The sequence below is a fragment of the Salmo trutta genome, chromosome 30, assembly GCF_901001165.1.
Source record: "Salmo trutta chromosome 30, fSalTru1.1, whole genome shotgun sequence".
Classification (NCBI taxonomy): Eukaryota; Metazoa; Chordata; class Actinopteri; order Salmoniformes; family Salmonidae; genus Salmo; species Salmo trutta.
In genome coordinates this window covers 19,463,278-19,490,353 of record NC_042986.1, presented here as the reverse complement: position 1 = coordinate 19,490,353, position 27,076 = coordinate 19,463,278, and the positions used below count along the sequence as shown (strand labels likewise).

Here is a 27,076-nt window from a genome sequence, read left to right as displayed (position 1 = left end):
GAAATGCTCTCTTTGGTCACACAGCGGTAGATTATGGAGCCTGCCACTGGAGTGTGGAAAGCCTTTAAGGAGCAGCTGCTCCACGGGATGTTTACTCCCACAGGAGCTGAAATATTGATCACTCCCAGCCAGGCAAAGCACAGGCCCCAACCAGCTCCATGTATAATTGAAGTGGGATCTCTTGAGCACAGCAGTCAAAAAGGGAGAAGAGGAGTTAACCAGAGAAACCCAAAGTCCCACCAGTTCCCTTTTTGATGTACATAAACATATGGAATTTCAGAATTGTGTGTGCTTTGATCAGTCGTCCTGTGTGGATTGGGTGAGAGCAGAGGTGAGAGAAGAGTACAAAGGGATGTAACATGTCGACGAGAAGTTGGGAAGTGAGGAATTTGGGTTGTTTTCGACAACTGGTAGCACTGGTTTTATTTGATCCATTTTGGTCCGGGGGTTAAGTTTAGTTAAATGGACAAATGTGTGATGTCTACCATTAACGCACATCTGCTATTATGTGCTCTAAGCTCAGTGGGGATTTCTCCTTAAGAAACCACTGTGCTCTTTTGAGAGCTCGAATGCAAAAACAAAATTATTCTACTTACTGATGTTCAAATGTTCTCCCAGTAGTGACTCACTGCCTTTCAATACATACCGTTTTGAAGCTATGTAATAGTGTGTGTTCAGAACAAAAAGGCCTTTATCACTCAAACATAGAGTACAGTGCATCAAAGCTGTGCGTCCTCCCAGGTACAATTTCTACACTATTGAATTGTGCTTGTTTTTGGAAAGAGATGGAATAAAATGGAGTGATCAGAATGAGAGGATGAACTACAGAACAGAGCTACATACTTCAACCTCCATTAGCCTAGCTCAATCCTCAGGCCACCTATGGCACAACAGTGCCATCTACTGCCCAAAACTGACATTGTCTCAAACTTACTTGAGGTGGAGAATTAGAGAACTGTTAATATCACCAGAGGAAGAGGCGAAGTGAGAGAGTCCACACCCATCAGAATCTGTCCACGTGGGAATACTGCGATAAGCAGACCGTCTGCCTTCCAGCCTTTGACTCCCATTGTTAGGACGGAGACAAGACCATCTTGTCATTATATATAGCATCTCTGATATCACCAAAACAACTTAAAAAGGTCAAGTTCCACCAATAAGCTCAGCAGGTACTATTAACAAGGCCTACAGACAAAATGAGTCAAGGAGCTGGTTTACATAACTGGGACACTTGAGGAACCAGTTAATCATGAATTAAAGCATAAATATCATACCCCCCCCCAAAAAATGCTAACCCCTTTTATTGTAATGGGGGTATGATATTATTCCCGACTCATTCAGGATTATCTGTAATCATGGTAGCATCCACATTAATGTAGAAGTGTTCAGAAACATATTCTATTCTCATTTACAATAAAAGTGACTCCAAAATGACAATACATTATTTACCATTCATTTCTATTGTGCACAAAAATAATCTGAAACGCAACCAAAACAAACAGCAAATGCATCCAACACGTTTATAGAGTCACAAGCTTGATGTAATCATTGCGTGCTAGGAATATGTGGCCAAATACTAAAACATTTGACTATTTTAATACACATAAATTAATTTTGTCCCAATACTTTTGGTCCCCTAAAATAGGGGGACTATGAAATGGATAAAAATATCCTCAAATGAAAGCTGAAGTCTGCACTTTAACCTCATTGTCATTGAAGAAAATAAAAAAGTGTCACTGTCCCAATACTTTTGGAGCTCACTGTATTCTATGGTTGCAAATGCAATTGCAAACCTTACGATCGCTACAATCTTTTTATGATCGCATTCAACAAAACATTATTTCTGTTTTCTCTGCTCATGAATAGGCAATTAAGCAAAAATAGACAACATCTCAAATCTAAACATGAGAAGTTAAACACTGAAATAAAAGTAGTTATTCTGTGATTAAAAGTTCCACCTGAGGAGTCAATTCTGTGTCCATAAACACCTTAAACATGAACATCCTCATTGATATGATGATAATGCCTCACTTATGTCTGGAAAAAGAGCGAGACAGAGAGGAGAGATTTAATAGGAGCTTTTTCCTTCTGCCTTTAATCCCTCTGTTTGTTTGAGTCATTCTCCCTGCCTGATATTAAAACCAATCCATCATGGCTGACAGGACCTATGCAATTTCACTGAGCTCCCCCGCTGCTCAGATAGAATGCCGAGACTTTATTTGGATATCAAACAGCAATTTGCCACTCATAAACACCAACATGAATGCAGTGCAGCAGCCCAAATCAAATGAAAATTAAAGTGCCTCTTGCAGCCTGAAACAACCAGACCTTGGCCACTTTATAATCCTGATAAGATGTGATATGTGTTATGACTGTCTGGGGCTGATGGGATCAGAAATGTGATTTGTTAATTGTTTCTGACCATTCAGGTGGACCTAAACTATGCCTTTTGCAGTAGAGTAGCCTAGAATATTTTTCGTTAATATACCAGGAGTTCCGAAACATGGTCAATTATTTCAGAGCATCTATCGTCAAATGTCTCAACATCCATAGTAATGATTTCCTTTTCAAGTCATTCCAAATTTCATCAAAGAACATTCAAAGTGCATTCTACAATTTTTGCATTAAAGTGGCACGTTTTCTGTTCCTTATCATCATAACTTGAAATGTTTGAACAATATGAACAAGACATTCATAAACCAAGGCATGTAAAAGAAAGGTGGAATTATAGAAGTATGTGTCTGACTGTTGAATGCAGTATTTTTGCTGCTTAAATGGTGTTTGAACAATAGGCATGGGGTTAATTCAATTTTATTCAATTCAGGATCAATTGAAAATTTGCTTAATTTATTAACTGAAAATGGCCATTCAACTCATCAATTGAATGAGCACATCATCCTAAATTGACCCCAACCTTGGTGAAGAAATCTATTTACGTCACTTTTATTATTGTGTTATTATCAAGTGACTGTTTAGTTTTATTATCAAGCCGCTGACAAATTCAGTCTGTGAACATGCCTTCAGGGTTAACATCATATAAGGCCAGCTATTAAATCCTAACAAAGGTTAGGCTACTCATAAAAGTTGATGGCACCAGAAAAACTTCTAGATTGGTTTTTGCAAGGGGAACACAGGCCCAGTCGTAAAATAGCCCTTCAGCAGAGCAAATAGATTAAAAACATTGAGTGCTAAAACATTGTCACATTCTTAATAGCTTGTCGTCTGAGGGCTCTAATGTGAAATACATATGGCATATTGAGTCAAAACAACATTGGCCAACAGCTAGCCCAGTTACCCAGTTAACAATTCTAGGGAGAGAAAAACGTTTTTGTAATGTCACGCGTAATGTTCACTTGATGTTTGAGTGTCCAGTTTTACATTAGTTAGGGGAACATTCTACAGTATGTTACAACAAAAAACCCTGAGAACCTATTTAGAACGTTTTGGCATTAGAGTTAGGAAAACCTTTCCTTCGTGTCAAACTAAAACATACCCAGAACGTGGTTACCATGTTCTCAGAATACCAAATATTAATGTTCTAGACACGTTTCATGGTACATTGCAAAAACATGAATGTGTCCAGTAATGAGAGTTAGGATAATATTCCATCATTGTCACACACAAAAAAAACACAGAACATGGTTGCCATGTTCTCAGAATATAAGATCAAATCAAATGTTATTTGTCACATGCCTTGAATACAACAGGTGTAGATCTTAAAGTGAAATGCTTACTTACAAGCCCTTAACCAACAATGCAGTTTTAATAAAAAGTTAAGTAAAAAAATAAATAGATAAGTAATAAAATTGAAAATAAAAGTAACAAATAATTAAACAGCAGCAGTAAAATAACAATAGCATGGCTATATACAGGGGGTACCTGTACAGAGTCAATGTGCAGTGGCAGCGGTTAGTCGAGGTAATTGACAATAATGTTCTAGACACGTTTCATGGGACGTTGCAAAAACATTCATGTCTCCAGTAATGAAAGTTAGGAGAATATTCCATCAACGTCACACCAAACATACACAGAACATGGTTGCCATGTTCTCAGAATAAGACATTAACCCAATGACTCCCATCGACGTGATTAAGGATTTCTAACCCCTTTTAAACAGTGTGATTAACAGGGGCTGAGTTAGAGCGGTGTTTGTGAGACATGGGCGGATCCCGTAGGGGCCATGGGCCAGGTCTTTTTACAAAAACGTATGAAGGATTGAGCTACAAACGATTACAAGCTATCTATTAAAAGCTGAGACTCTTTGCTCTATGATGCTCACAAGCTACACGAGTCGTTAGAAGGTAAGGAGTTCTTCTACATAGAAGATCACAGGAAATCCCAGGACATAGTGCCTATAATACTGTAATAAGCTCACATAGTTGCTGTCAAACTCCAAACGCCACACAGTTGTTACTGACTAGTTGGATATTCATTTCCCACTGAGAAAACCATTTCTGTACTTACAGCATTCATATACATTAATTTTTACAGGCTTTTGCTTTGGCGGACCTTATTTTCTTAATTGACATTTGTCAATAAAACTAATGTATGCAACCGTTTCATGCCTATCGGTCTATAGGTTAATTTGCATAATTCCATGGAATGACATTGGAGTCAGAATTTTGTCATAAAACCGGAACACTGTCAGAGTCTACCAGATAACGGCTCTGTCTCTAGTCAGAGTGAGCCATGAGCTAGCCAGAGAAGACTCGTTGCTAGGCAACTCAGATGCAGACTGTAGCACAGAGAGCAGCGGCACAGAGGGAGAGACAGAGGTGCAGCATGCAGCAGCTAACAACAACAGCTAAGCTAGAAACCAAAAAAAGTTTCTCTCCTGTTCTACTGGCTTTTATCTAAACTTTCTGTCGTTGTCCAGAAGCCAAATGTGTGGTAGGCCACACAAGCTCACAGAATGGGACCACCAAGTGCTGTCCTCAGATGCAACACTCACTACTGAGTTCCAAACTGCCTCTGGAAGCAACGTCAGCACAAGAACTGTTCGTCGGAAGCTTCATGAAATGGGTTTCCATGGCCGAACAGCCGCACACAAGCCTAAGATCACCATGCGCAATGCCAAGCGTCAGCTGGAGTGGTATAAAGCTCGTCGCCATTGAACTCTGGAGAAGTGGAAACTTTCTCTGGATTGATGAATCACGCTTCACCATCTGGCAGTCCGACAGGACGAATCTGGGTTTGGCGGATGCCAGGAGAACGCTACCTGCTCCAATACATAGTAACAACTGTATAGTTAGGTGGAGGATGAATAATGGTCTGGGGATGTTTTTCATGGTTCAGGCTAGGCCCTTTAGTTCCAGTGAAGGGAAATCTGTGCTTCCAGCTTTGTGGCAACAGTTTGGGGAAGGCCCTTTCCTGTTTTAGCATGAGAATGATCTCGTGCACAAAGCGAGGTCCATACAGAGATGGTTTGTCGAGATTGTTGTGGAAGAACTTGACTGGCCTGCACAGAGCTCGATGCAGGCCAGTCAAGTTCCTCTGTGCAGGCCAGTGAAGTTTAAGGTAGTTATAGCAGCAAAGGGGGGACCAACTCTATATTAATACCCATGATTTTGGAATGAGATGTTTGACGAGCAGGTGTCCACATACTTTTGGTCATGTAGTGTATGTATTACATGGTCTGCTTACAGTAGTTCAGTATGTTCAATAATAAGAGCCGATAGACTTGCTATTGTCTAGGGATGACCCCACTTAGTCGACTGGTCGGTCAATAGGGTGTTGATCGAAAGAGATTTTATTTTTGTCGACCAGTAGCAAATGTAATATTTTTTTTCCCCCTTTATTTAAACTAGGCAAGTCAGTTAAGAACAAATTCTTATTTTCAATGACAGCCTAGGAACAGTGGGTTAACTGCCTTGTTCAGGGGCAGAACGACAGATCGTCAGCTCGGGGATTTGAACTTGCAACCTTTCGGTTACTAGCCCAACGCTCTAACCACTAGGCTACCCTAGTGTTTAGGCACAAGAGACACCCGTCTGATATCAGTGAACTAATCCATTGCAGAGACCAGGGGGGATGGCACAGTCCAAGAAGAAAGGGGATGTGGCTAAGATGTCTTTCTCCAGAATATGCTCTCTCCCACCAATTTGTCATTTTATGAATTGTTTGCGTCTATCAATCCCCCATTTCATATATCACCAATAGTTCATTTACCATTAATTTATATGATTTCCAATCTACAATCTTTGTTTGGTTATGGTTGGGGTGGCAGGTAGCTTAGTGGTTAGAGCATTGGGCCAGTAACCAAAGGTCGCTAGATCGAATCCCAGAGCTGACAAGGTAAAAATATGTCATTCTGCCCCTGAACAAGGCAGTTAACCCACTAGGCGTCATTGTAAATAAGATTTTGTTCTTAACTGACTTTCCTAGTTAAATAAAGGTTAAATTAAAAAAGGTTATTTATGTTAATGCATCAAATATATCATTATTCCAGTCTTTTACCGTTCTCATTGTCAGAGTGGGCACGTTGTTTGCAGAGCGCACGACCTATGCTACACTTGTGAGAAACAGGTTTTGGTTTATTTCATTCCATTTACGAGTTTTGTCAATTTAGTCATTGCCTTTTGTTTGGAGCGCTCCTGTCAATGTTGAATAAGAACACGCACCTGATTATGCATAGAAGTAGGCCTATAGGCTACCTGGCATAGGCACAAATATAGGCAAATAAATGTGCCCATTTGGGGATCTGATAGTACTTCTCTTTGGCACCACCATAATGAGCATCTCAAAGTCATTTTTCCTTCACCTCAAACAGCAAGCAAACAAAGTCTGTTTTTAAATACATTGAGAATGACAATAGAATGACAATCTTTCCAGCTCTCTCCCTTTTGGATTACCACTCAGTGTGAAAGGGAAAAATGTAATGCTCTGATCCAGTGGAAACGTCATAAAACAGTCCTGCCTGATTACTTCTTATCCCTTGCACAAATAGCCTACAGCTGTGTCTGTCCCGAGGTTTAAGGGCCCAGAAAATGTTATACAATGTTGCAAGTTTGCTAATGCAAGCTTCAGGCCAGACCCAAGTTAATAGTTGATACAATGCTTCAAGTTAGTTGCAGACAGGCCAACCTAGCCAATGTAATTCATATGATATTTATTTTTATCAGGATATTTTCTACCTGCAGGCTGCAATGTTTATATTTGTTGGTTTTATGTAGGCTATTTCCATTGCCAACTATGTGAAGTTACTTTTTAGGTTTGTATCATTTTAATTTAGATATCATATTGATTAACCACATGACAATGATTTTGAGATACTTTTGGTCATGTAGTGTATGTGGACACCTGCTTGTTGAACATCTAATTTCAAAATCATGGGCATAAATATGAAGTTGTCCCCCCTTTGCTGCTATAATAGCATCCACTCTTCTGGGAAGGCTTTCCACTAGATGTTGGAACATTGCTATGGGGACATCAGGTTGGGCACTGATGTTGGACGATTAGGCTCGCAGTCGGCGTTCCAATTCATCCCAATGGTGTTCGATGGGGTTGAGGTCAGGGCTCTGTGCAGGCCAGTCAAGTTCTTCCACACCAATCTCGAGAAACCATTTCTGTATGGACATCGCTCTGTGCATGGGGGCATTCTCATGCTGAAACAGGAAAGGTCCTTCCCCAAACTGTTGCAACAAAGTTGGAAGCACAGAATCATCTAGAATGTTATTGAATGGTGTAGCATTAAGTCTTAAATCCAAGATGGCGTAACAGTCAGACGTCTTTGTCTTGTCTCGTCCCATGTATATATATTTTTCTTCGCAATCTAGTTAATATTTTTCCTAAAAATCAACTTCAAAATACTCTCCTGCAACCCGCCTCACCCAATGTGGTGTGGATCTGGTTTTTTTTCTAAAGAATTTCTATTTACCTCCGAACTGGAATACCTCAACTGAAGCTAGCTAGCTAACTAGCTACCAGCTATCAGTCAGCTAACCTTTAGCTTGGAAAGCTCTCGCCAATTCGTACAACGAGTTTCAAACCAGACCATACCGGACCTATTTTTCTCTCCATATCCCCGGATTCCTACCGCAAAATCTGAACCCTTTCATGTGGATCATGGCAGCTAGCTAACCGCAACCCGGGTTGACTACTCCTTGCTAACGTTTCCGTCCCGGAGCAAACACCAACTAGCCTGGGGCTAGCCCATGCTAGACCCATCTTCCGGCTAGGGCTTCTGGGCTACTCCTGAAGCCCACTCCTCGGCTACAATATCCGGACCCCTTCTACTGCCGGTACGGGGCACGGAAACCCGCTGATCCCTCACGACTGGAATACCGACAATCTGCCCGAGGATCCCAACAGGCCCCTCAGGCGCGACATCCCCTGAAGGCCCATTCTGCTAACCACGGCCTGCTAGCTATCTATAGCATATTGGACTGTTAGCTGATCCACCGGCCAGTTTCTTGGACCACTATACCCATTTTGCCAATTGGACTTGGACTCCTCTGCTACTTGGAACCCTACTAATTCCACGACTGGTCTATCGACGTCACCGCACGAGGAGACAAAAACAGACTTTTCCCCCTCCCTGCTAGCCCCGGCCTGCTAACTGCTAGCTTGCTAGCCCGATAACTGTCTGAATCGCCGTGTCCCCAGCCAGCCCAACCACACACTGGACTCATACGATCACTTGGCTACGCATGCCTCTCCCTAATATCAATATGCCTTGTCCATTACTGTCCTGGTTAGTGATTACTGTCGTATTTCACTGTAGAGACTATAGCCCTGCTCAATATGCCTTAACCAACCATGTTGTTCCACCTCCCACATATGCGATGACATCACCTGGTTTAAACGTCTCTAGAAACTATATCTCTCTCTTCATTACTCAATGTCTAGGTTTACCTCCAATGTACTCTTTTCCTACCATACCTTTGTCTGTACATTATGCCTTGAATCTATGCTATCGTGTCCAGAAACCTGCTTCCTTTACTCTCCGTTCCGAACGTGCTACACAGCCAGTTCTTATAGCCTTTAGCCGTACCCTTATCCTATTCCTCCTCTGTTCCTCTGGTGATGTAAAGTTTAATCCAGGACCTGTAGTGCCTAGCTCCACTCCTACTCCCCAGGTGCTCTCATTTGTTGACTTCTGTAACCGTAAAAGCCTTGGTTTCATGCATGTTAACATCAGAAGCCTACTCCCCAAGTTTGCTTTATTCACTGCTTTAGCACAATCTGCCAACCCGGATGTCTTAGCCTTGTCTGAATCCTGGCTTAGGAAAACCACCAAAAACCCTGAAATTTCCATCCCTAACTATAACATTTTCCACCAAGATAGAACTACTAAAGGGGGCAGAGTTGCAATATACTGCAGAGATAGCCTGCAGAGTTCTGTCATACTATCCAGGTCTGTTCTACTTTTAATAAACCAACCTTTCCAGAAGCAAGTCTCTCACCATTGCCGCTTGTTATTGACCCCCCTCAGCCCCCAGCTGTGCCCTGGACACCATATGTGAATTGATTGCCCCCCCATCTATCTTCTGAGCTCGTGCTGCTAGGTGACCTAAACTGGGACATGCTTGACACCCCGGCCATCCTACAATCTAAGCTGGATGCCCTCAATCTCACACAAATGATCAATGAACCTACCAGGTACAACCACAAATCCGGAAACACGGGCACCCTCATAGATATCATCCTAACTAACTCGCCCTCCAAATGCACCTCTGCTGTTTTCAACCAAGATCTCAGTGATCACTGCCTCATTGCCTGCATCCGTAATGGGTCTGCGGTCAAACGACCACCCCTCATCACTGTCAAACGCTCCCTAAAACACTTCTGCGAACAGGCCTTTCTAATTGACCTGGTCTGGGTATCCTGGAATGACATTGACCTCATCCCGTCAGTAGAGGATGCCTCGTCCCGTCAGTAGAGGATGCCTGGTTATTCTTTAAAAGTGCCTTCCTCACCATCGTAAATAACCATGCTCCATTCAATTTTTTTTTAACAAGGAATAGATATAGCCCTTGGTTCACTCCAGACCTGTCTGCCCTTGACCAGCACAAAAACATCCTGTGGCATTCTGCATTAACTTTTTAGGGAAGTTAGGAACCAATATACACAGGCAGTTAGGAAAGCAAAGGCTAGCTTTTTCAAACAGAAATTTGCATCCTGTAGTACAAACTCAAAAACGTTCTGGGACACTGTAAAGTCTATGGAGAATAAGAGCACCTCCTCCCAGCTGCCCACTGCACTGAGGCTAGGAAACACTGTCACTACCGATAAATCCACAATAATTGAGAATTTCAATAAGCATTTTTCTACGGCTGGCAACGCTTTCCACCTGGCTACCCCTCTAGCGTGTCCTGCGTTGCATATAATCGATGCGGTGCGCATTCGCAAAAAAGGACTGTCGTTGCTCCAACGTGTACCTAACCGTAAACATCAATGCCTTTCTTAAAATCAATCCACAAGTATATATTTTTAAACCTACATATTTAGTTAATTTTGCCTGCTAACATGAATTTCTTTTAACTAGGAATATTGTGTCACTTCTCTTGCAACAGAGTCAGGGTATATGCAGCAGTTTGGGCCGCCTGGCTCGTTGCGAACTGTGTGAAGACTATTTCTTCCTAACAAAAGACAGCCAACTTCGCCAAACGGGGGATGATTTAACAAAAGCGCATTTGTGAAAAAAGCACAATCGTTGCACGACTGTGCCTAACCATAAACATAAATGCCTTTCTTAAAATCAATACACAGAAGTATATATTTTTAAACCTGCATTTTTAGCTAAAAGAAATCCAGGTTAGCAGGCAATATTAACCAGGTGAAATTGTGTCACTTCCCTTGCGTTCATTGCACACAGAGTCAGGGTAAATGCAACAGTTTGCGGAAACAGTTTGCGAACTAATTCGCCAGAATTTTACGTAATTATGACATAACATTCAAGCTTGTGCAATGTAACAGGAATATTTAGACTTATGGATGCCACCCATTAGATAAAATACGGAACGGTTCCGTATTTCACTGAAAGAATAAACGTTTTGTTTTCGAGATGATAGTTTCCGGATTCAACCATATTAATGACCTCTGGCTCGTATTTCTGTGTGTTATTATGTTATAATTAAGTCTATGATTTGATAGAGCAGTCTGACTGAGCGATGGTAGGCACCAGCAGGCTCGTAAGCATTCATTCAAACAGCACTTTCATGCGTTTTGCCAGCAGCTCTTTATGACTTCAGGCCGAGCAACTCCCGAGATTAGGCTGGTGTAACCGATGTGAAATGGCTAGCTAGTTAGCGGGGTTAGCGGGGTACGCGCTAATAGCATTTCAAACGTCACTCGCTCTGAGACTTGGAGTAGTTGTTCCCCTTGCTCTGCATGGGTAACGCTGCTTCGAGGGTGGCTGTTGTCGATGTGTTCCTGGTTCGAGCCCAGGTAGGAGTGAGGAGAGGGACGGAAGCTATACTGTTACACTGGCAATACTAAAGTGCCTATAAGAACATCCAATAGTCAAAGGTATATGAAATACAAATCGTATAGAGAGAAATAGTCCTATAATTCCTATAATAACTACAACCTAAAACTTCTACCTGGGAATATTGAAGACTCATGTGAAAAGGAACCAGCTTTCATATGTTCTCATGTTCTCATGTTCTGAGCAAGGAACTTAAACGTTAGCTTTCTTACATGGCACATATTGCACTTTTACTTTCTTCTCCAACACTTTGTTTTTGATTATTTAAACCAAATTGAATATGTTTCATTATTTATTTGAGGCTAAATTGATTTTATTGATGTGTTATATTAAGTTAAAATAAAGTGTTCATTCAGTATTGTTGTAATTGTCATTATTACAAATAAATAAAATCAATTGTAAAAATAAATGTAATTAAAAAAAAGTTAAAAGTTAAATAAAAAAATAAATTTAAAAAAAATAAAAAAATCGCCCGATTAATCGGTATCGGCTTTTTTTGGTCCTCCAATAATTGGTATCGGTGTTGAAAAATCATAATCGGTCGACCTCTAGTTTATTCCATGTGTAACTCTGTGTTGTTGTATGTGTCGAACTGCTTTGCTTTATCTTGGCCAGGTCGCAGTTGCAAATGAGAACTTGTTCTCAACTAGCCTACCTCGTTAAATAAAGGTGAAATACATTTTTTTTTTTATTAAAAAAAGATTTCCCATCACTGGAACTGAAGGGCCTAGCCCGAACTATGAAAAACAGCCCCAGACAATTATTCCTCCTCCACCAAGCTTTACAGTTGGCACTATGCATGCATTGGGACAGGTAGCGTTCTCCTGGCATTCGCCATACCCAGATTCGTCCGTTGGACTGCCAGATGGTAAAGCGTAATTTATCACTCCAGAGAACATGTTTCCACTGCTCCAGAGTCCAATGGCGGAGAGCTTTACACCACTCCAGCCGACGCTGAGCATTGTGGATGGTAATCTTAGGCTTGTGTGCGGCCGTTCGGACATGGAAATCCATTTCATGAAGCTCCCGACAAACAGTTATTGTGCTGACGTTAATTCCAGAAGCTGTTTGGAACTTGGCAGTGAGTGTTGCAAACGAGGACAGATGATTTTCACTTGATACGTGCTTCAGCACTCAGTGGTCCTGTTCTGTGAGCTTGTGTGGCCTACCACTTCGCGGGCTAAGCAGTTGTTGCTCCTAGACATTTCCACTTCACAATAATAGCACTTACAGTTGCTCTAGCAGGGAAGAAATTTGGAAAGGTGGCATCCTATGACAGCGCCACGTTGACAGTCACTGAGCTCTTCAGTACGGGCCATTCTACTGCCAATGTTTGTCTATGGCATGGCTGTATGCTCGATTTTATCCACCTGTCAGCAACGGGTGTGGCTGAAATAGGTGAATCTACTAATTTGAAGGAGTGTCCACATACTTTTGTAAATATAGCGTATGAAGACTATAATTAAATTAAATGAAACTGTTCCACCAACAATGTGCATATGAACACCTTAAATGGCACACAGATCGGTAGAAACAGTAAGATAAATTGGCATTCCACATGAGAAAGGTTGCCGACTCCTCATGTAGCCCATTACCGGCTACTTCAGGAGAGTAATGGCAGAACCTGTGAAAGCCAACAGGAGTGGGAGTAGAATGGTCAGGTCAGGTTAAGGTTTTTTTCTTCTGGTTATCTTGCTCTCTAGCTCCCTCGAGTCATTCCTGTTTTATTGAATCAAACAGAGCACTTAAAGCATCAGACAAGCTCAATGCATATACAGTGACAAGAAAAAGTATGAACCCTTTGGAATTACCTGGATTTCTGCATAAATTGGTCATCAAATTTGATCTGATCTTTGTTATTCAACATGTCCTTACCTGGGATTTGAAGTTACAACCTCTTAGTTCACAACATTCCAATCTTCCTGCTACGCTACCATGTCTGTGTCAATGACTGATTTCACCTGCAATGCTACACTTTGCAATTCTAAGTAAATCTCAGCTCTTCTAAAATAACAAAAAAACAAGTTATTTATTATAGTGATTAAGGAATAACATTAAAACAGTAATATGCCCCACCAGCATAAGACAACTATACAGAAACCCCCCAAATTACTGAAATAAGTCAATCAAATCAATGATGAGAGAATAGTAATTAACTGACACAGACATGGTGGCGTAGCAGAAAGATCTGAATGTCGTGAACCAAGAGGTTGTGAGTCCGAATCCCAGGTGAAGACATGTTGAATAATACTGTATAAATGAATATGCACAATGTAAGCATGTATGTCAAAGTGTGTCATATGTAAGTTGAAAACATTGTATGTTAAAAGCACTGTGTGTGGGTGTGTTTAACATTGGTTGCCAAAGCCTAGCACGCTGAAGAAGGGCTCATACCCAAAACGTTTGTGCAGCAATAAAAAAATTAAATTTAAATGTATTTACTGGAGTGCTGTCCTATTTCTGTTCTCTGGAATATATACGAGGATCCAGCACCCGATTTAAGTTTATATACGGTGGAGTCAGCACCTTGCCAACAGACAAATAGCTGTGAATGGATCAGTGTTTCACCAATCAGGGCCTTGATGGGCTCAGCAACAGTAACAAGGGGTGGTATGTAAAGAAACATGTTATTTATTTTTTTCAAATAACATTTCTTCGCGACCATCTGGCGACGTCCTAAAAATGTGTTTAAGGGAATCCCCTGAACAAGCTGGGAACCAGACAAAAACCTCAAGGGGACCATGACAGAACGTCCCGTTTTAAACATAATTGAAAACAGGAATGCTCTTGCAACGTTCCAATGAAACATGTCTAGAACAGTAATATCTTATATTCTGAGAAAATGGCAACCATGTTCTGTGTATGTTTGGTGTTACGCTGATGGAGTAGGTCGTTATGAATAAAACTTCACAATATGGTACAGTGTGTTTGATTTGGCTGCTGGATGGCAAGGATACCTCCAGCTCCGTAAAAACCATTGACAACTGCATGCCGTTTTCAAGGAATTGTTAAATAAATGTTAACTGATTGTAATATCATCCCCTCTTGAAGAGCATAGTCAGAACTACAAATTTCAGATTATTCCACATCAATTGATCATGTAATTTCAAATAGCCTACGTTAGAGTAGCCTCACGATATCTCTCAATATTGGCCACTATTAACTGGACATTTGAGTGATATAAAATCAAAGTGAACTATACCTGACAAGTATGAGTGGCGTAGGTTCATTTCCCTATCCTTTGTGGGCTCTGCTTGTTAAGCAGCAGAAGGTCATGTTTGCCGATGTACTGTTAGCTGATAATGTTTACTTTGCAAGCTACCGGTAGAAACTTTGTACAGTTGGCTAAACATATTGGTAAGTAGACCTAATGTACTTTTCCCTCGAACAACATAGCCAACTTCGCTAGGTAGGTCTAACATTATTCCCTTTTCAACATTGTTTTTAAGTATTTAATCATGATTGCTGCTGACAGACATGAAAGGCTACATTGATTGATGGACCACGTCAAATTGGCTAGTTAGTTAATAACAGATCACATCAATATGGCTAGTTAATAAGCTAACTTTTAGAGGATAAACAACATGGCAAGCTATATCCAAATATTGTTTGATTTGCATGCCATCTATAGTGGTGATAACAGTAATATTAGTCCGACTGACAACTTTACCAGGACGATGTCAAGCTCTTTCCAAAAGCCTAATCTCTGAAGCAAGCTAAATGACACGTTGTTTGCTTAGCAAGGTAGCTACATGTGATATGGAGAGGCTACCCTCACGTATCTGAAAATACATGACGAATTGGTGTTTACTGATCATGAAAAGCATGCAGTTACTTGCTATATGTTCTCTGAATATTCAGCTCTGATGATAGAGCTAAATGTGGAGCTCAGACTAGGCTCTTCAAGAGGTGATGATATTAAAACCAAATAGTTAAAATGTATCCCTTGAAAACGGCATGTTTTAGCAGAGCTGAGGGTCTCCTTGCCCCCAGCAGCCAAATCGAATGCTGTGTACCGTATTGTGATGTTTTATTCATAATTACCTATATTTTCCTAACCCTCAGAAAAATGGACACTGGCATATTCTTGCAATGTTCCAAGGAAACGTGTCTAAAACATTGATATTGAATATTCTGAGAACATGGTAAACACGTTCTGGGTAAGTTATGTTTGACATTAAGGGAAAAGTCTCTTGGAAACAGTCCTTGTCAATAAAACATCACAATACGGTGCAGAGCGTTCGATTTAGCTGCTGGGGGGCAATGAGACCCTCAGCTCTGCTAAAGCATGTTGTTTTCAAGGGATTGTTAAATACATTTTAACTATTTGGTTTTAATATCATCACCTCTTGTCTGAGCGACACATTTCCAATTATTCCACATTTAGCTCTATCATCAGAGTTGAATATTCAGAGAACATACTGCATGCTTTTCATGATCAGTAAACATCAATTCATCATGTATTTTCAGATTTGTGAGGGTAGCCTCTCCATTTCCTATGAAAACATTTTAGTCATTTAGCAGACGCTCTTATCCAGAGCGACTTACATTTCATACATTTTTTTTCTGTGCTGGCCCCCCGTGGGAATCGAACCCACAACCCTGGCGTTGCAAGCACCATGCTCTACCAACTGAGCTACAGGGAAGGCTAGTTAGGTAACGACATGAGACTCCTAAAGGAACGTTCTGTAAAGTTGTGGGAATGTTTGTTGTTAGCATTTCAGCTAATTGTGGGCCAGCTCTCCCTTTAACAAACTCCTTATAACTGGTGTAAATACTGACCAATGGAAGGCTTTTTTGACACTTCCATTTTCCTTGGACATTCTAGCCCAGTCCAAAAACAACCATTGGCCTAGCCCATGCCCTTTTGGTGCCTGCAAATTTGGACGGACTAGTACAAAGAGATGAGGCAAAAAGTAAACTTTTTGACATGTTACCCAACTGCCTTCAGTTCTGCAGTCAGCTTTGTTGGTAATTCACAGAGAAGCCAGCCAATCGCTTGTTGTTGTTTGTTTCTTATCGTCGGTCTATTGTGCATAAGTACAAGGTATCAATCAAATCCAACGGAAATTATTGGCGTTCTTGTACCTCAGCAAATCCAGAGCTGCCTATCGTTATGGAAGTAAAAAAATATTCCAGCAAGAACATTCAATCAACTTAAAACGGTTTCCTCGAGTTGATTAAATAGGGCACTGGGTCTGACCTCTTAAAGCTGAAGCCATTGAAAGACTGTGGGCTTGTTCGACATTACAGGCGACTCCCGACTACAAACCACCTTGCATGCTTACGTAACTACTTATTATTATTTGTATTATAGATCAGTAAGTCACAATGCATCACAGATGTGATGCCTTCAAACAGGGCCAGTGACTTTAGGTATCAACGGAGTAGGCACAAAGTGTCAACAGGGCGTATCAGCGTAAACCGCTCCTTTATCATACTAAAACCACTCAGGATAATGTGGTTGACAATGTTAACTGTGTTTCCCTAGAACAGTTGTGTACCTCATTAAACATTGCCCTGTTGACACCACTCATCTGTTGGGGCGAGCTCTTCCACGTTCTCCCGAAGAAGTGCTGGTGGCTGGTATCAAACAGGGAAACACTCAGCTGGTACTTGACTGGTTCCCTCTTTCGACTCCCTTCTGACTCCCCTTCCTTCTTCTCCTATGTGATGAGGGGAGTAGAAATGTTTGTAACTGGAAGTCAATTAGAAACGGGTCCCTAGCTAAACATTGGCAACTCTACTAACGTTTGTCTACCTACCAGGCTGGGCTAGAACCAAACTTGCGAATGACATTAGCTAGCTATACTCTTCGGATGCCAGGTTTATGCAAATACGGCGTAGGCCTACCCGTTGAATGTGAGGTCCATCAAGATGCTTCAGGATGATTTGGAAGCCTTGAGAATGGGTGTGAGATGAGTCCTGTGCCTGTCGAACAGTCTGGCTGTGTGGAGGAATCACCCGTCCTCTCTCAAACAGTCCTTTCCAGTCGTCGGTCATTGGATATTTCGAGTCTGCAGCAAAGTCAAATTTCGCTAGCTATATTTGGCTAAAACAACAACACCTAGCTTGCTAGCTAGTGGGTTTGGTTTGGTGAGTTTGCTATCAGTAAGTAACGTTAGCTAACATTAGGACTTGTTCATTAAGATACCAAAGCGATAGTTGCACTATTCTCAAACCTCAGAAGATTACGTTACCCTAACTAGCTATGCTTGTAATTGTAGCAAGTAAAATGTCGCGCAGTTGTATAAAAATCACTGTTTACCCTCGCTTATTTGAAATCCTAGACCTCCAGGCATGTTGGCAACGGGGGACGCAAAATAGCTGACTTTCAAAAGGGGGTAAAGATTTAAAAGGTAATTAAATGAAGGTATGAATAGTAATACATCTTTTACCAAATCAACTGATATATTCAAAGATTAAAGATGTTAATTTTAAAATGGATTATGTAAATGCGGGATTACCAAATGACCTGAATGAAATTGTTCCATTACCCTATGTTCCCTCTAAATTGGGTTCTCCCGTCACTTGGCATCGGTTACTACGGTGATATTAACGTTGCTATGCCTTTTCTTCTTATTCGTTCAAAATGTACTAAAGAGATAGAGGGAGACCAGCACGTGTCCATATCGCCACCCTCTGGTTTGGGAAGAATACATACGGCTAGACATTGCGTGGCATTATATTCTCTGTGCAAAACGACCCTCATCCACAGACCCATCATTTACATTTGATGTAAATACGGCCTTGTGTATACTGTAGTGGTCAGGGTGAGGAGGACCATAACAAATCCTAATCAATTGGACACCATCTTCTATCTTCCTAGGGATTGACTGTTAAAATACACTGGCCAATGCCACCACTAGGAGAAATGGGGAGAACTCGCATAGCACACTCACCAGCTGTTTTATTTTATTTAACCTTTATTTAACTAGGCAAGTCAGTTAAGAACAAATTCTTATGTACAATGACGGCCTACCAAAAGGCCTCCTGCAGGGACGGGGGCTGGGATTATTATATATTTTTTTAGAATATAGGACAAAACACACATCTTGACAAGAGACAACACTACATAAAGAGACACCTACGACAACAACATAGCAAAGCAGCAACACATGACAACACAGCATGGTAGCAGCACAAAACATGGAACAAACTTTATTGGGCACAGACAACAGCAAAAAGGGCAAGAAGGTAGAGACAACAATACATCACGCAAAGCAGCCACAACTGTCAGTAAGAGTGTCCATGATTGAGTTTTTAAATGAAGAGTTTGAGATAAAACTGTCCACTTTGAGTGTTTATTGCAGCTCATTCCAGTCGCTAGCTGCAGCGAACTGAAAACACGAGCGACCTTTAACAGAATGTGACTGACAGAATGGGTATTGTATGTGGAGGGTGAGGGCTGCAGTAGATATCTCAGATGGGGGGGAGTGAGGCCTAAGCGTAGCTTGATGGTCTGTGAACTCTGGTCTAAATATGTCTATGCTCTGGACCAAAACTTGCATCCTAGAGAGCACATTTGTAAGAACGTATAATGTGGCCACACAATAGAATCAAGTAGGATATGGTTACCTATAAAATCAGGCACCTGACATACAGAATATAAGTACTATAACAATTGAGATCCTCTTCACCTTTTTATCTGCTACAGGATATTCTAGAAGCAGCTGAGTGACAATGTCAACTGTGTGCACGTGCTGTTCTAAAACGCTAGATGGCAGTATTTTTGGATAATTTTCCAGCCTATCCTGTAGCTGGCAGCATGCATCGTTTCTTTGTGCGTTTCTGCACATTGATCTTCATAGAAGAAAAGGCGCAATGTTTGGACTTAAAAAAAAAAAAAAAGTTGTCAAAATAAGAAGCCTGAATGAAACAAAAAAATATGGGGTGGCTGCAACAAGTCTGAAAGAGCTTCTCAAAAAGGGGAGTAAACTTCTACAGGTACGATTTCGTCCAGTAGCTTGCTATGTTTAGCCCATTCTACTGCTATTACCAGACCATAGACTTGCAACCAGGAAGTGGCGATAATGAAAGTTACATTATTTTGTTTAAATTATTATGTGAATCATTTTCTTCTAGGTTCCACTCGTCGGTTCGCATATTTCCTTGTATGAAGATGGAACAGAATTGACAGAGGACTATTTCCGAAGTCTTCCAGACAATGCTGAACTTGTCCTTCTTGCCATGGATGAGAGATGGAGCGGATGTGAGTGAAACACTTTGTGGCATGCACAATGCACATTCATATAGGGTTTAGGACCTACTTTATGTAGCTGTGCATGGTAAATAAATGATAACAATACCAACTTAAATATGCACTTAAACAAATATGCATAACCTTGTGGTGATTGATTTGAAAAGGATGCATTGGTTAAAGTAATAGAAATATAGCCTTGCTTTCACTTGTAGGAAGAGCGGTTAACCACGCTCACGTATTGAGTAGCCTAACCATGCCTGTCAGTGATACTTGCCAGTGAGGCTGTCTGGGCTTCAAATAGAGTCGGTTACATGGGTGCCATGACTTGGATGTTTAGGTTAACAGAGGTTGTTCAGTGAACCAATTGAAATAACTGTTATGATTTGTGATTATTTCAGTTGTCTGCGACATAGGCCGGTTGCTGGACACCGACAGGAACTCAGATCTTCTGATTGATGCAGCTAAGGGGCTTCTCTCTGACGAGCGGTCTCCAAAGAGACGCAGACTCCTGGGGGACCTGCTCCTGCACTTGAAGGACAGCTCTGAGACTGAAAACAGAGAAGACGATGAAGACTGGTTCCAAGGTAACAAGTCCTCTATCTTGGGATGGATAGAAATTCTGCAGGAAACGATGTGGCAGCCAAAAGAAAGATGGAGAAAAATAAGAACATTTTTATTTTTTAATCTGAAACAAGCTGTCTCTTTACGGTTATACCATTCTATTTTTGGGCTTTCAGGAATTGATGACAGATTTAAGACCAAATCGGCTTACATGAAGTACAACTGTGAGAGCAGGATTCGTGGATACATGAAGGAGGTGAAGCTACAGAGCCTTCAAAGTATTCATACCACTTGACTTATTACACGTTGTGTTACAGCTTGAATTCAAAATAGATTCAATATTTTTTTATACATCTACACACAATACCCAATAATGACAAAGTGAAAATGTTTTTAGAAATGTTAGCAAATGTAATACAGATATCAAATTTACATAAGTATTCACACCCATAAGTCAATACTTTGTAGAAGCACCTTTGGTAGCGATTCCAGCTGGCAAGTCTTTAAGAGCTTTCCACACATGGATTGTGCAGCATTTGCCCATTATTCTTTTCAAAATTCTTCAAGCTCTGTCAAGTTGGTTGTTGATCATTGCTAGAAAACCATTTTCAGGTCTTGCCATAGATTTTCAAGTAGAATTAAGTCCAAACTGTAATTCGGCCACTCAGGAACATTTGGCTTTTTGGTTAGCAAATCGTGTAGATTTGACCTTGTGTTTTACATTATTGTCCTGCTGAAAGGTGATTTAATCTCCTAGTGTCAGGTGGAAACCAGACTGAACCAGGTTTTCCTCTAGGATTTTGCCTGTGCTTAGCTCCATTCCATTTCTTTTTTATCCTGAGAAACTCCCCAGTCCTTAACGATTACAAGCATACCCATACCCACATGATGCAGCCACCACTATGCTTGAAAATATGGAGAATGTATTGTATTTGCCACAAACATAACACTTTGAATTCAGGACAAAAAGTTAATTGTTTTGCCACATTTGTGCAGTATTACTTTGGTGCCTTGTTGCATGTTTTGGAATATTTTTTTAATTCTGTACAGGCTTCCTTTTCACTCTGTCATTTAGGGTAGTATTGTGGAGTCTTCTATGCCATTAAACTCTGGCTCGTGGGATATTCAATGTCTGCTTTTTTTACATTTTATTTATCTACCAATAGGTGCCCTTCTTTTCGAGACATTGAAAAACCTCCCTGGTCTTTGTGGTTTAATCTGTTTGAAATTCACTGCTTGACTGAGGGACCTTACAGATAATTGTATGTGTGGGGTACAGAGATGAGGCAGTCATTCAAAAATCATGTTAAACACTATTATTGCACAGAGTCAGTCCATGCAACTCATGTGACTTAAGGACATTTTTACTCCTGAACTTTAGGCTCCGCAAGAAAGGGGTTGAATTCTTGACTCAAGACATTTCAGCTTTTCCTTTTAATTAATTTGTAAAAAACGTTAAAACAATTCCACTTTGATATTGAGGTACAGTGTCAGCAACAATCTCAATTTAATCCATTTTAAATTCCGGCTGTAACACAATGTGAAAAAAAGGGTGTGAATACTTTCTGGTGGCACTGTATATTACTGATGCTTTGGTTTTACGCTGAAAGTGATTGGCACTGTCAAGAAGTGACCCTCAAAAGCCTACTCCATACATACTGTAAATTGTAATCTGCCCTTTATTCTCTTATTCACAGGTGCATAGTTATGCTCAAACCATCCAAAAGCCTACACTCAAGGACGAATACAAAAAAACTGCAGAGTGCTTAGTGATGCAGCTGAAATCTGACAAGTACAATGGTTGCTACTTCAACAGGAAAGAAAAGGAACAAAATCGACTATGCACCCAGGAGGGATGGTTCTCCTGTCAGGTAACATTGATGAACCCGAAATTGGCTAACAGTGTCAGCATAGAGATTATAATGGTAACTAACAGGACCAGATCATGTTTGGCTCAGTAGCATCCTGTCTTACAGCCTGTGTCCTTTCCCATCGCTCTCCTTTCCTCAGGGTGCTTTTGACCATGATGAATGCAAGTCCCTTCACTCAATCAACCCCTATGGAAACCGAGAGAGCAGGATTCTCTTTAGCACCTGGAACTTGGACCACGGGTGGGTTTAGTGAATAAAAGTTATAAATATTCAGAATGTTAAGATCAAAATTGTTTGCAAACAGTAACAAAAAAGCTTGCTTGATTATCAATTGCAATTGTTAAGGTCGTTTAAGGACAAGTTTTATCAAATCAAGACTGAAATCTCTTTCTGTCCCAGGATTGAAAAGAAGAGGACAGTCATTCCTACCCTGGTGGAAGCACTGCAGAAACACAAGAGCAGCAACATAAACCTGGACTATTTTTACAAACTGCTGTTTACTCGGGAGAATCTGAAGCTGGTACATATTGTATGCCATAAGAAAGGTGCCCATAACTTGCTCTGTGACAAAAGGAAAATTTACAAACAGGGCAAACGAAAATGATTCTTTAAAGTGAAGATGCAGGGTATATGTTTTTCTACTGTTTATTCTTGAATTTTGTATTTATTAACTAGCTAACGGATGAAGTGCAAGACGCATGATAACTGGTAAATATAACTAAATAATTATGGGCAGGGAACATTGTTTTCTGCTACTATCAGAACAACTTATTTATTGATCATTTTGTGCTAGTGATTTTAAAGCAGTCCATCATGAGCTATTGTTTGGGTAATAGTCAATGGACCAATCACAAATCGTCCCGAACATTCCGTTCGATTCAACGTTTGCTACGTCGCGTGTCAGTTTGTACTGAACGACACGTTCCCCCCAATACAGCGCACACCAGTCTTCAACAGCCTTTGAGGTACGTTTGGTGGGTGTGGCCTGATCAATATGGATGAGACCATTTCAAATGGCAAAATGTGTCGAACACACCATACAGTCGCTCTCTGGGCCACCATAATGACACCGTTCAACTATTCTCTCAGAGCAATACCGCTTCCGTTGAAATGAAATGCTTAACATTGTTCTGTACTACTGAACGCACCCCTGGTGATCTGAGAGGATTTGATTGGTATAAGCAAATGGTGAAACTTCCACCCAGCCTATCAGAGGGATAGGTGGAACTATTACCATATTGATTACATCAGTCAAATCCTCTGTGCTCCACAAGTGCATTACGTGGGGGGTTGAAATAAAGGTTTTACTATTGTTGGAGTCAAGCAGATTTGATGATTACAGCTGATTTGAGCGCAGCTCCATGGCTTGTAAGTGTAATTAGATAATTATGTGATAAAGTTCTGCTTAGTTTCAATAGCACAATACAAAACAGCAGACACAGGTAATTGAAACTTAAAGTTTCCTTGTATTGGCAGTGCAACTTTGACTACAAATATTGTGCATACTTTAAGGCATTCAGTAACAATATTGTAAAAGATACAAGAAGAAAAGTCTGAGCACTTAACCTGTACCATTTAAACAATATACAGTATAGATAATTGAAAAGCAAGAAGTTTTGTTAGTGCAAATATCAATACAAAAATGTATAACTTTAGGGTATATGCTGGCAAAACATTAACTTGATACCCTGGTTCTGTTGAACGAATCCACTTTATCGGGCTCAACTGTGACATTAGGCTTGTTAAGGTCGTTTAAGGACAAGTTTTATTCCATCCCATTGATGAGTTATTTCTGTAAATTAAGTGGCAACTATTTCATCTTGCTGCATGTCTGTGTAGCCCTCTTCATCACTGTCCTCTTTGGCATAGTACTGTTGTCTCCTGTGCTCCCTCCTGCTGAAGGTCGAAGTGGCCGTAGATCTCCGTGGACAATCCTACAAGGCAAATAACAGCATGTCAATAACCATGTTTGCATCCAGTTTTTATGCTAAAAAAGTCATACCATATAAAAAGACAATCACGACAGCTGTGATGGAAACGTTTTGGTACAATTTTCTAAATGCTTTGTCAGTAAAATTAATTATGCAAGAATTGGCCGTGGAAATATTGATAGAATAACTATCATATCAAAGTAAATTTGGGAGTCACGCGATGTTATGGTGTGTGATCCTCCCACTACAACTCTGGAAACTGCCGTTTTAGGCTACAGATTAAGTTATGATGAACTTCACAAGGTGATGAAAGAGCACAGTGATCTTGGTGCTCCTTTCCAATAAATATAGATGGGTCGGATTCTGGTGGCATGATCGATGCTTGACAAATAAAAATATTCTCGCCCTTATCCATAATAATCTCATCATGTAGACAAGCTTACTTGCACTGTATCTATGAGCTGTTGGCTAGAGTGCACATGCCAAGACCAGAGTAGGCACAACATGAGTTTCCGCTGCCATTTCTCACAATTTTACAGACAAAAAGATCCCACCTTGTCTAGCGTATTTAGTTGTTGACATTTGGAAAGTTTACCAACAAATGTTTCCATCAGGCCTGTTGTGACTTTTTCACACGCTTGTCGGAAATAGGAAACTTGTTAATGTCCAACTTGCTAATCTGTTATAGTGATACACGTGCCGCATTCAACCAGTTAACTGTGAAATTTCCCACATGCTTTCTTGTTTCGACTAGCACATGGAAGCAGAACTACTCACATAAAAAAGGTTGGATGGGAACCTTTTTTATTTTTTTCAAAAATTGGTCTTTTGACCAATCAGTACAGCTCAGAAAAGCTGTACTGATTTTTTGGTGAGAAAAATATCAGAATTGGGCTGCCTGTGTAAACGCAGCCCAATTCTGATCTTTTTCTCACCCAAAAAAATCAGTACAGCTTTTCTGAGCTGTACTGATTGGTCAAAAGACATATTTTTTAAGAAAAAAAATCTAAATAATTGGGCTGCCTGTGTAAAACGCAGCCATTGTGCTCCAAACATCAGACCAGGATCTTGTTTATCACACCTAGCACTTGTTATAAAAATCTTGTCTCACCTGCACAACTTCCATGTTTCCGAAGAATTTTTCCACAGGAAGAACCTGGTTACTGTCATCATCAAGGAAGACGCTCTTGTCAATCACAACACCCTCTTCTGTTTCGTCATCCTCCATCTTCTCTGGCAACCCGTTTGTTCGGCAATAATTCAACTCCAATCGCACACCGTTCTCTTTACCCTCCCACAATTCCTCCAGGTCTGGTGGTGCTCCACAACTTGTCTTTTCAGGCCTCTCGCAACCATCACAGCTGAGCCTCTCAGAAATGGTTGACTCCCTACAACCACCAACCATCCAGTCATTCAGGGTAATTTCTGTTTTTGAGTCTTGAATTTTCATTTTTTTAACATGCCTCCTCTTCCCTGAACTCTATAAAGTCAAAACAACAACTTATTAAAAATAATAACAGGCTTCCATGACACTTAATGACAATTCCAGTGGTGGAAAAAGTACCCAACTGTCAAACTTGTGTAAAAGTAAAGATAACTTAACAGAAAATGACAAGTAAAAGTCACCCAGTAAAATACTACTTGAGTAAAAGTATTTGGTTTAAACTATACTTAAGTATCAAAAGTAAATAATTGCACTGTTGGTTAAGGGCTTGTAAGTAAGCATTTCACAATAAGTCTACACTTGTATTCGGCACATGTGACAAATGTTGATTTTAATTGATCAAATCTACTTAAATATCAAAAGTACAAGTATGAATAATTTCTAATTCCTTATTAGGCAAACCAGATCACACAATTATTTGTTTTATGTATGGAGAGGCAGGGGCATATGCCAACACTCAGACATCACTTACAAAGTATGTGTTTAGTGAGTCCGTAGGGATGTTCTCTTGATAACTGTGAATTTGACAATTTTCTGTCCTGCTAAGCATTCGAAATGTAACGAGTACTTTTGGGTGTCAGGGAAAATATATGGAGTGAAAAGTACATTATTTTCTTTAGGAATGTAGTAAAGTAAAAAAAAAATACCTCCCAAAAAACTAAGTAGTACTTTAAAGTATTTTTACTTTAGTACTTTACACTCTTGCGTAATCCATAATGTAAAATGAAAACTGAGTAAAAACAACATTCACCGACCTTATCTGAACTCTTCACCTCGAGATGGAAGCCGCTTGAGGCAACAGTACACATCCCCTTTCGCCGCTTCAAGTTGCTAACTCGACTCGGCATCTGAAATGAGTTCACACATTTTGTTAACTGGACATTAGCTAACACTTCTAGCTGGCTAACCAACTGTAAGATCAAGCCAACTAACATTATTGCCTCACTTTTATCCTACTAAACTCCGATGTTACTGCCCCACTAGCTAACAGACTAACGTTAGCTAGTTAGTAAGCTGAATAAAGACTAAACAATTCCCAAAGACAAAGGAAAATGTAATAGATAACTACCCGAAGTGTTAAAAATAATAGAAATACTGTTGTGGGAGGTTAACTAGCTAACTTAACATTAGTAGCTGCAGTAACTAGCCAACTCTGACAAGCTTAACGTTACCTGGATTGCTAGGTCGGTCGCTGGCTTGCAATCTTGTAAACAGTCGCTTTTTTCAAAGTCAGTGGATGTAGCTAATAAAATCCAGTACTTTTATTGTAAATACAGGTAGTCAGTAAAATCGTGGTTCTGATAGAGCACGCACCAAGCGTCGCCGTGGTGTTTTAGAGTCCGAGGAGTGGTGAATCGAGACAGCTTCCGAATCCGACAAAATGTGTCTCTATAGAAGTCACGTGCAAGTCATTTTTTCCGTTTCCAGTTTTGGAGTACAAAACAGCTAATGCGTCAGTAGGGTTACCGCGACCTCTACACCGGCGTAATGCTGGTTTCCACTAGGTAGCACAGCCACAAAATCAAAATTGAGAGGGGGGCCAGTTGGGACATTATCTCAGTCATCCATCAGGGTCTCTATGCTGTCACCTACGCTCAGTGCAGTGAATCTCTCAGGAATAGTGGGGGTGTCGAAAGG

General features: G+C 40.5%; 3 protein-coding genes across 4 annotated transcripts in view; 1 reads left to right on the top strand and 2 right to left on the bottom strand.

Moving 5' to 3' along the window:
• The window catches only part of nphp4 (nephronophthisis 4), a 215,703-nt gene extending 197,949 nt beyond the window's left edge, over positions 1 to 17,754 (bottom strand). For both annotated transcript variants that reach the window (XM_029723198.1, XM_029723199.1), the window contains exons 1-3: positions 17,697 to 17,754; positions 17,282 to 17,445; positions 16,933 to 17,094 (exon numbers count right to left, since the gene is read on the bottom strand). In XM_029723198.1, coding sequence (XP_029579058.1) covers positions 16,933 to 17,094; positions 17,282 to 17,445; positions 17,697 to 17,730 — 360 coding nt within the window. In that variant the 5' untranslated portion in view covers positions 17,731 to 17,754. The remainder of the gene's footprint in view (positions 1 to 16,932; positions 17,095 to 17,281; positions 17,446 to 17,696) is intronic.
• Positions 17,755 to 19,122: 1,368 nt separating this feature from the next.
• dffb (DNA fragmentation factor, beta polypeptide (caspase-activated DNase)) lies at positions 19,123 to 23,375 on the top strand. Its single transcript, XM_029723201.1, has 7 exons — positions 19,123 to 19,375; positions 19,514 to 19,640; positions 20,030 to 20,215; positions 20,369 to 20,448; positions 21,890 to 22,063; positions 22,203 to 22,303; positions 22,463 to 23,375. The coding sequence occupies exons 1-7, from the start codon at positions 19,253 to 19,255 to the stop codon at positions 22,665 to 22,667; spliced, it is 996 nt and encodes a 331-aa protein (XP_029579061.1). The 5' UTR covers positions 19,123 to 19,252; the 3' UTR covers positions 22,668 to 23,375.
• A 134-nt stretch (positions 23,376 to 23,509) lies between these two features.
• Positions 23,510 to 27,048, bottom strand: LOC115168179 (UPF0688 protein C1orf174 homolog). Its single transcript, XM_029723202.1, has 4 exons — positions 26,611 to 27,048; positions 26,194 to 26,286; positions 25,106 to 25,474; positions 23,510 to 23,997 (listed from the first exon to the last, which is right to left on the bottom strand). Exons 2-4 carry the CDS (start codon positions 26,284 to 26,286, stop codon positions 23,863 to 23,865), a joined length of 597 nt encoding a protein of 198 aa, XP_029579062.1. The 5' UTR covers positions 26,611 to 27,048; the 3' UTR covers positions 23,510 to 23,862.
• Positions 27,049 to 27,076: the final 28 nt, after the last annotated feature.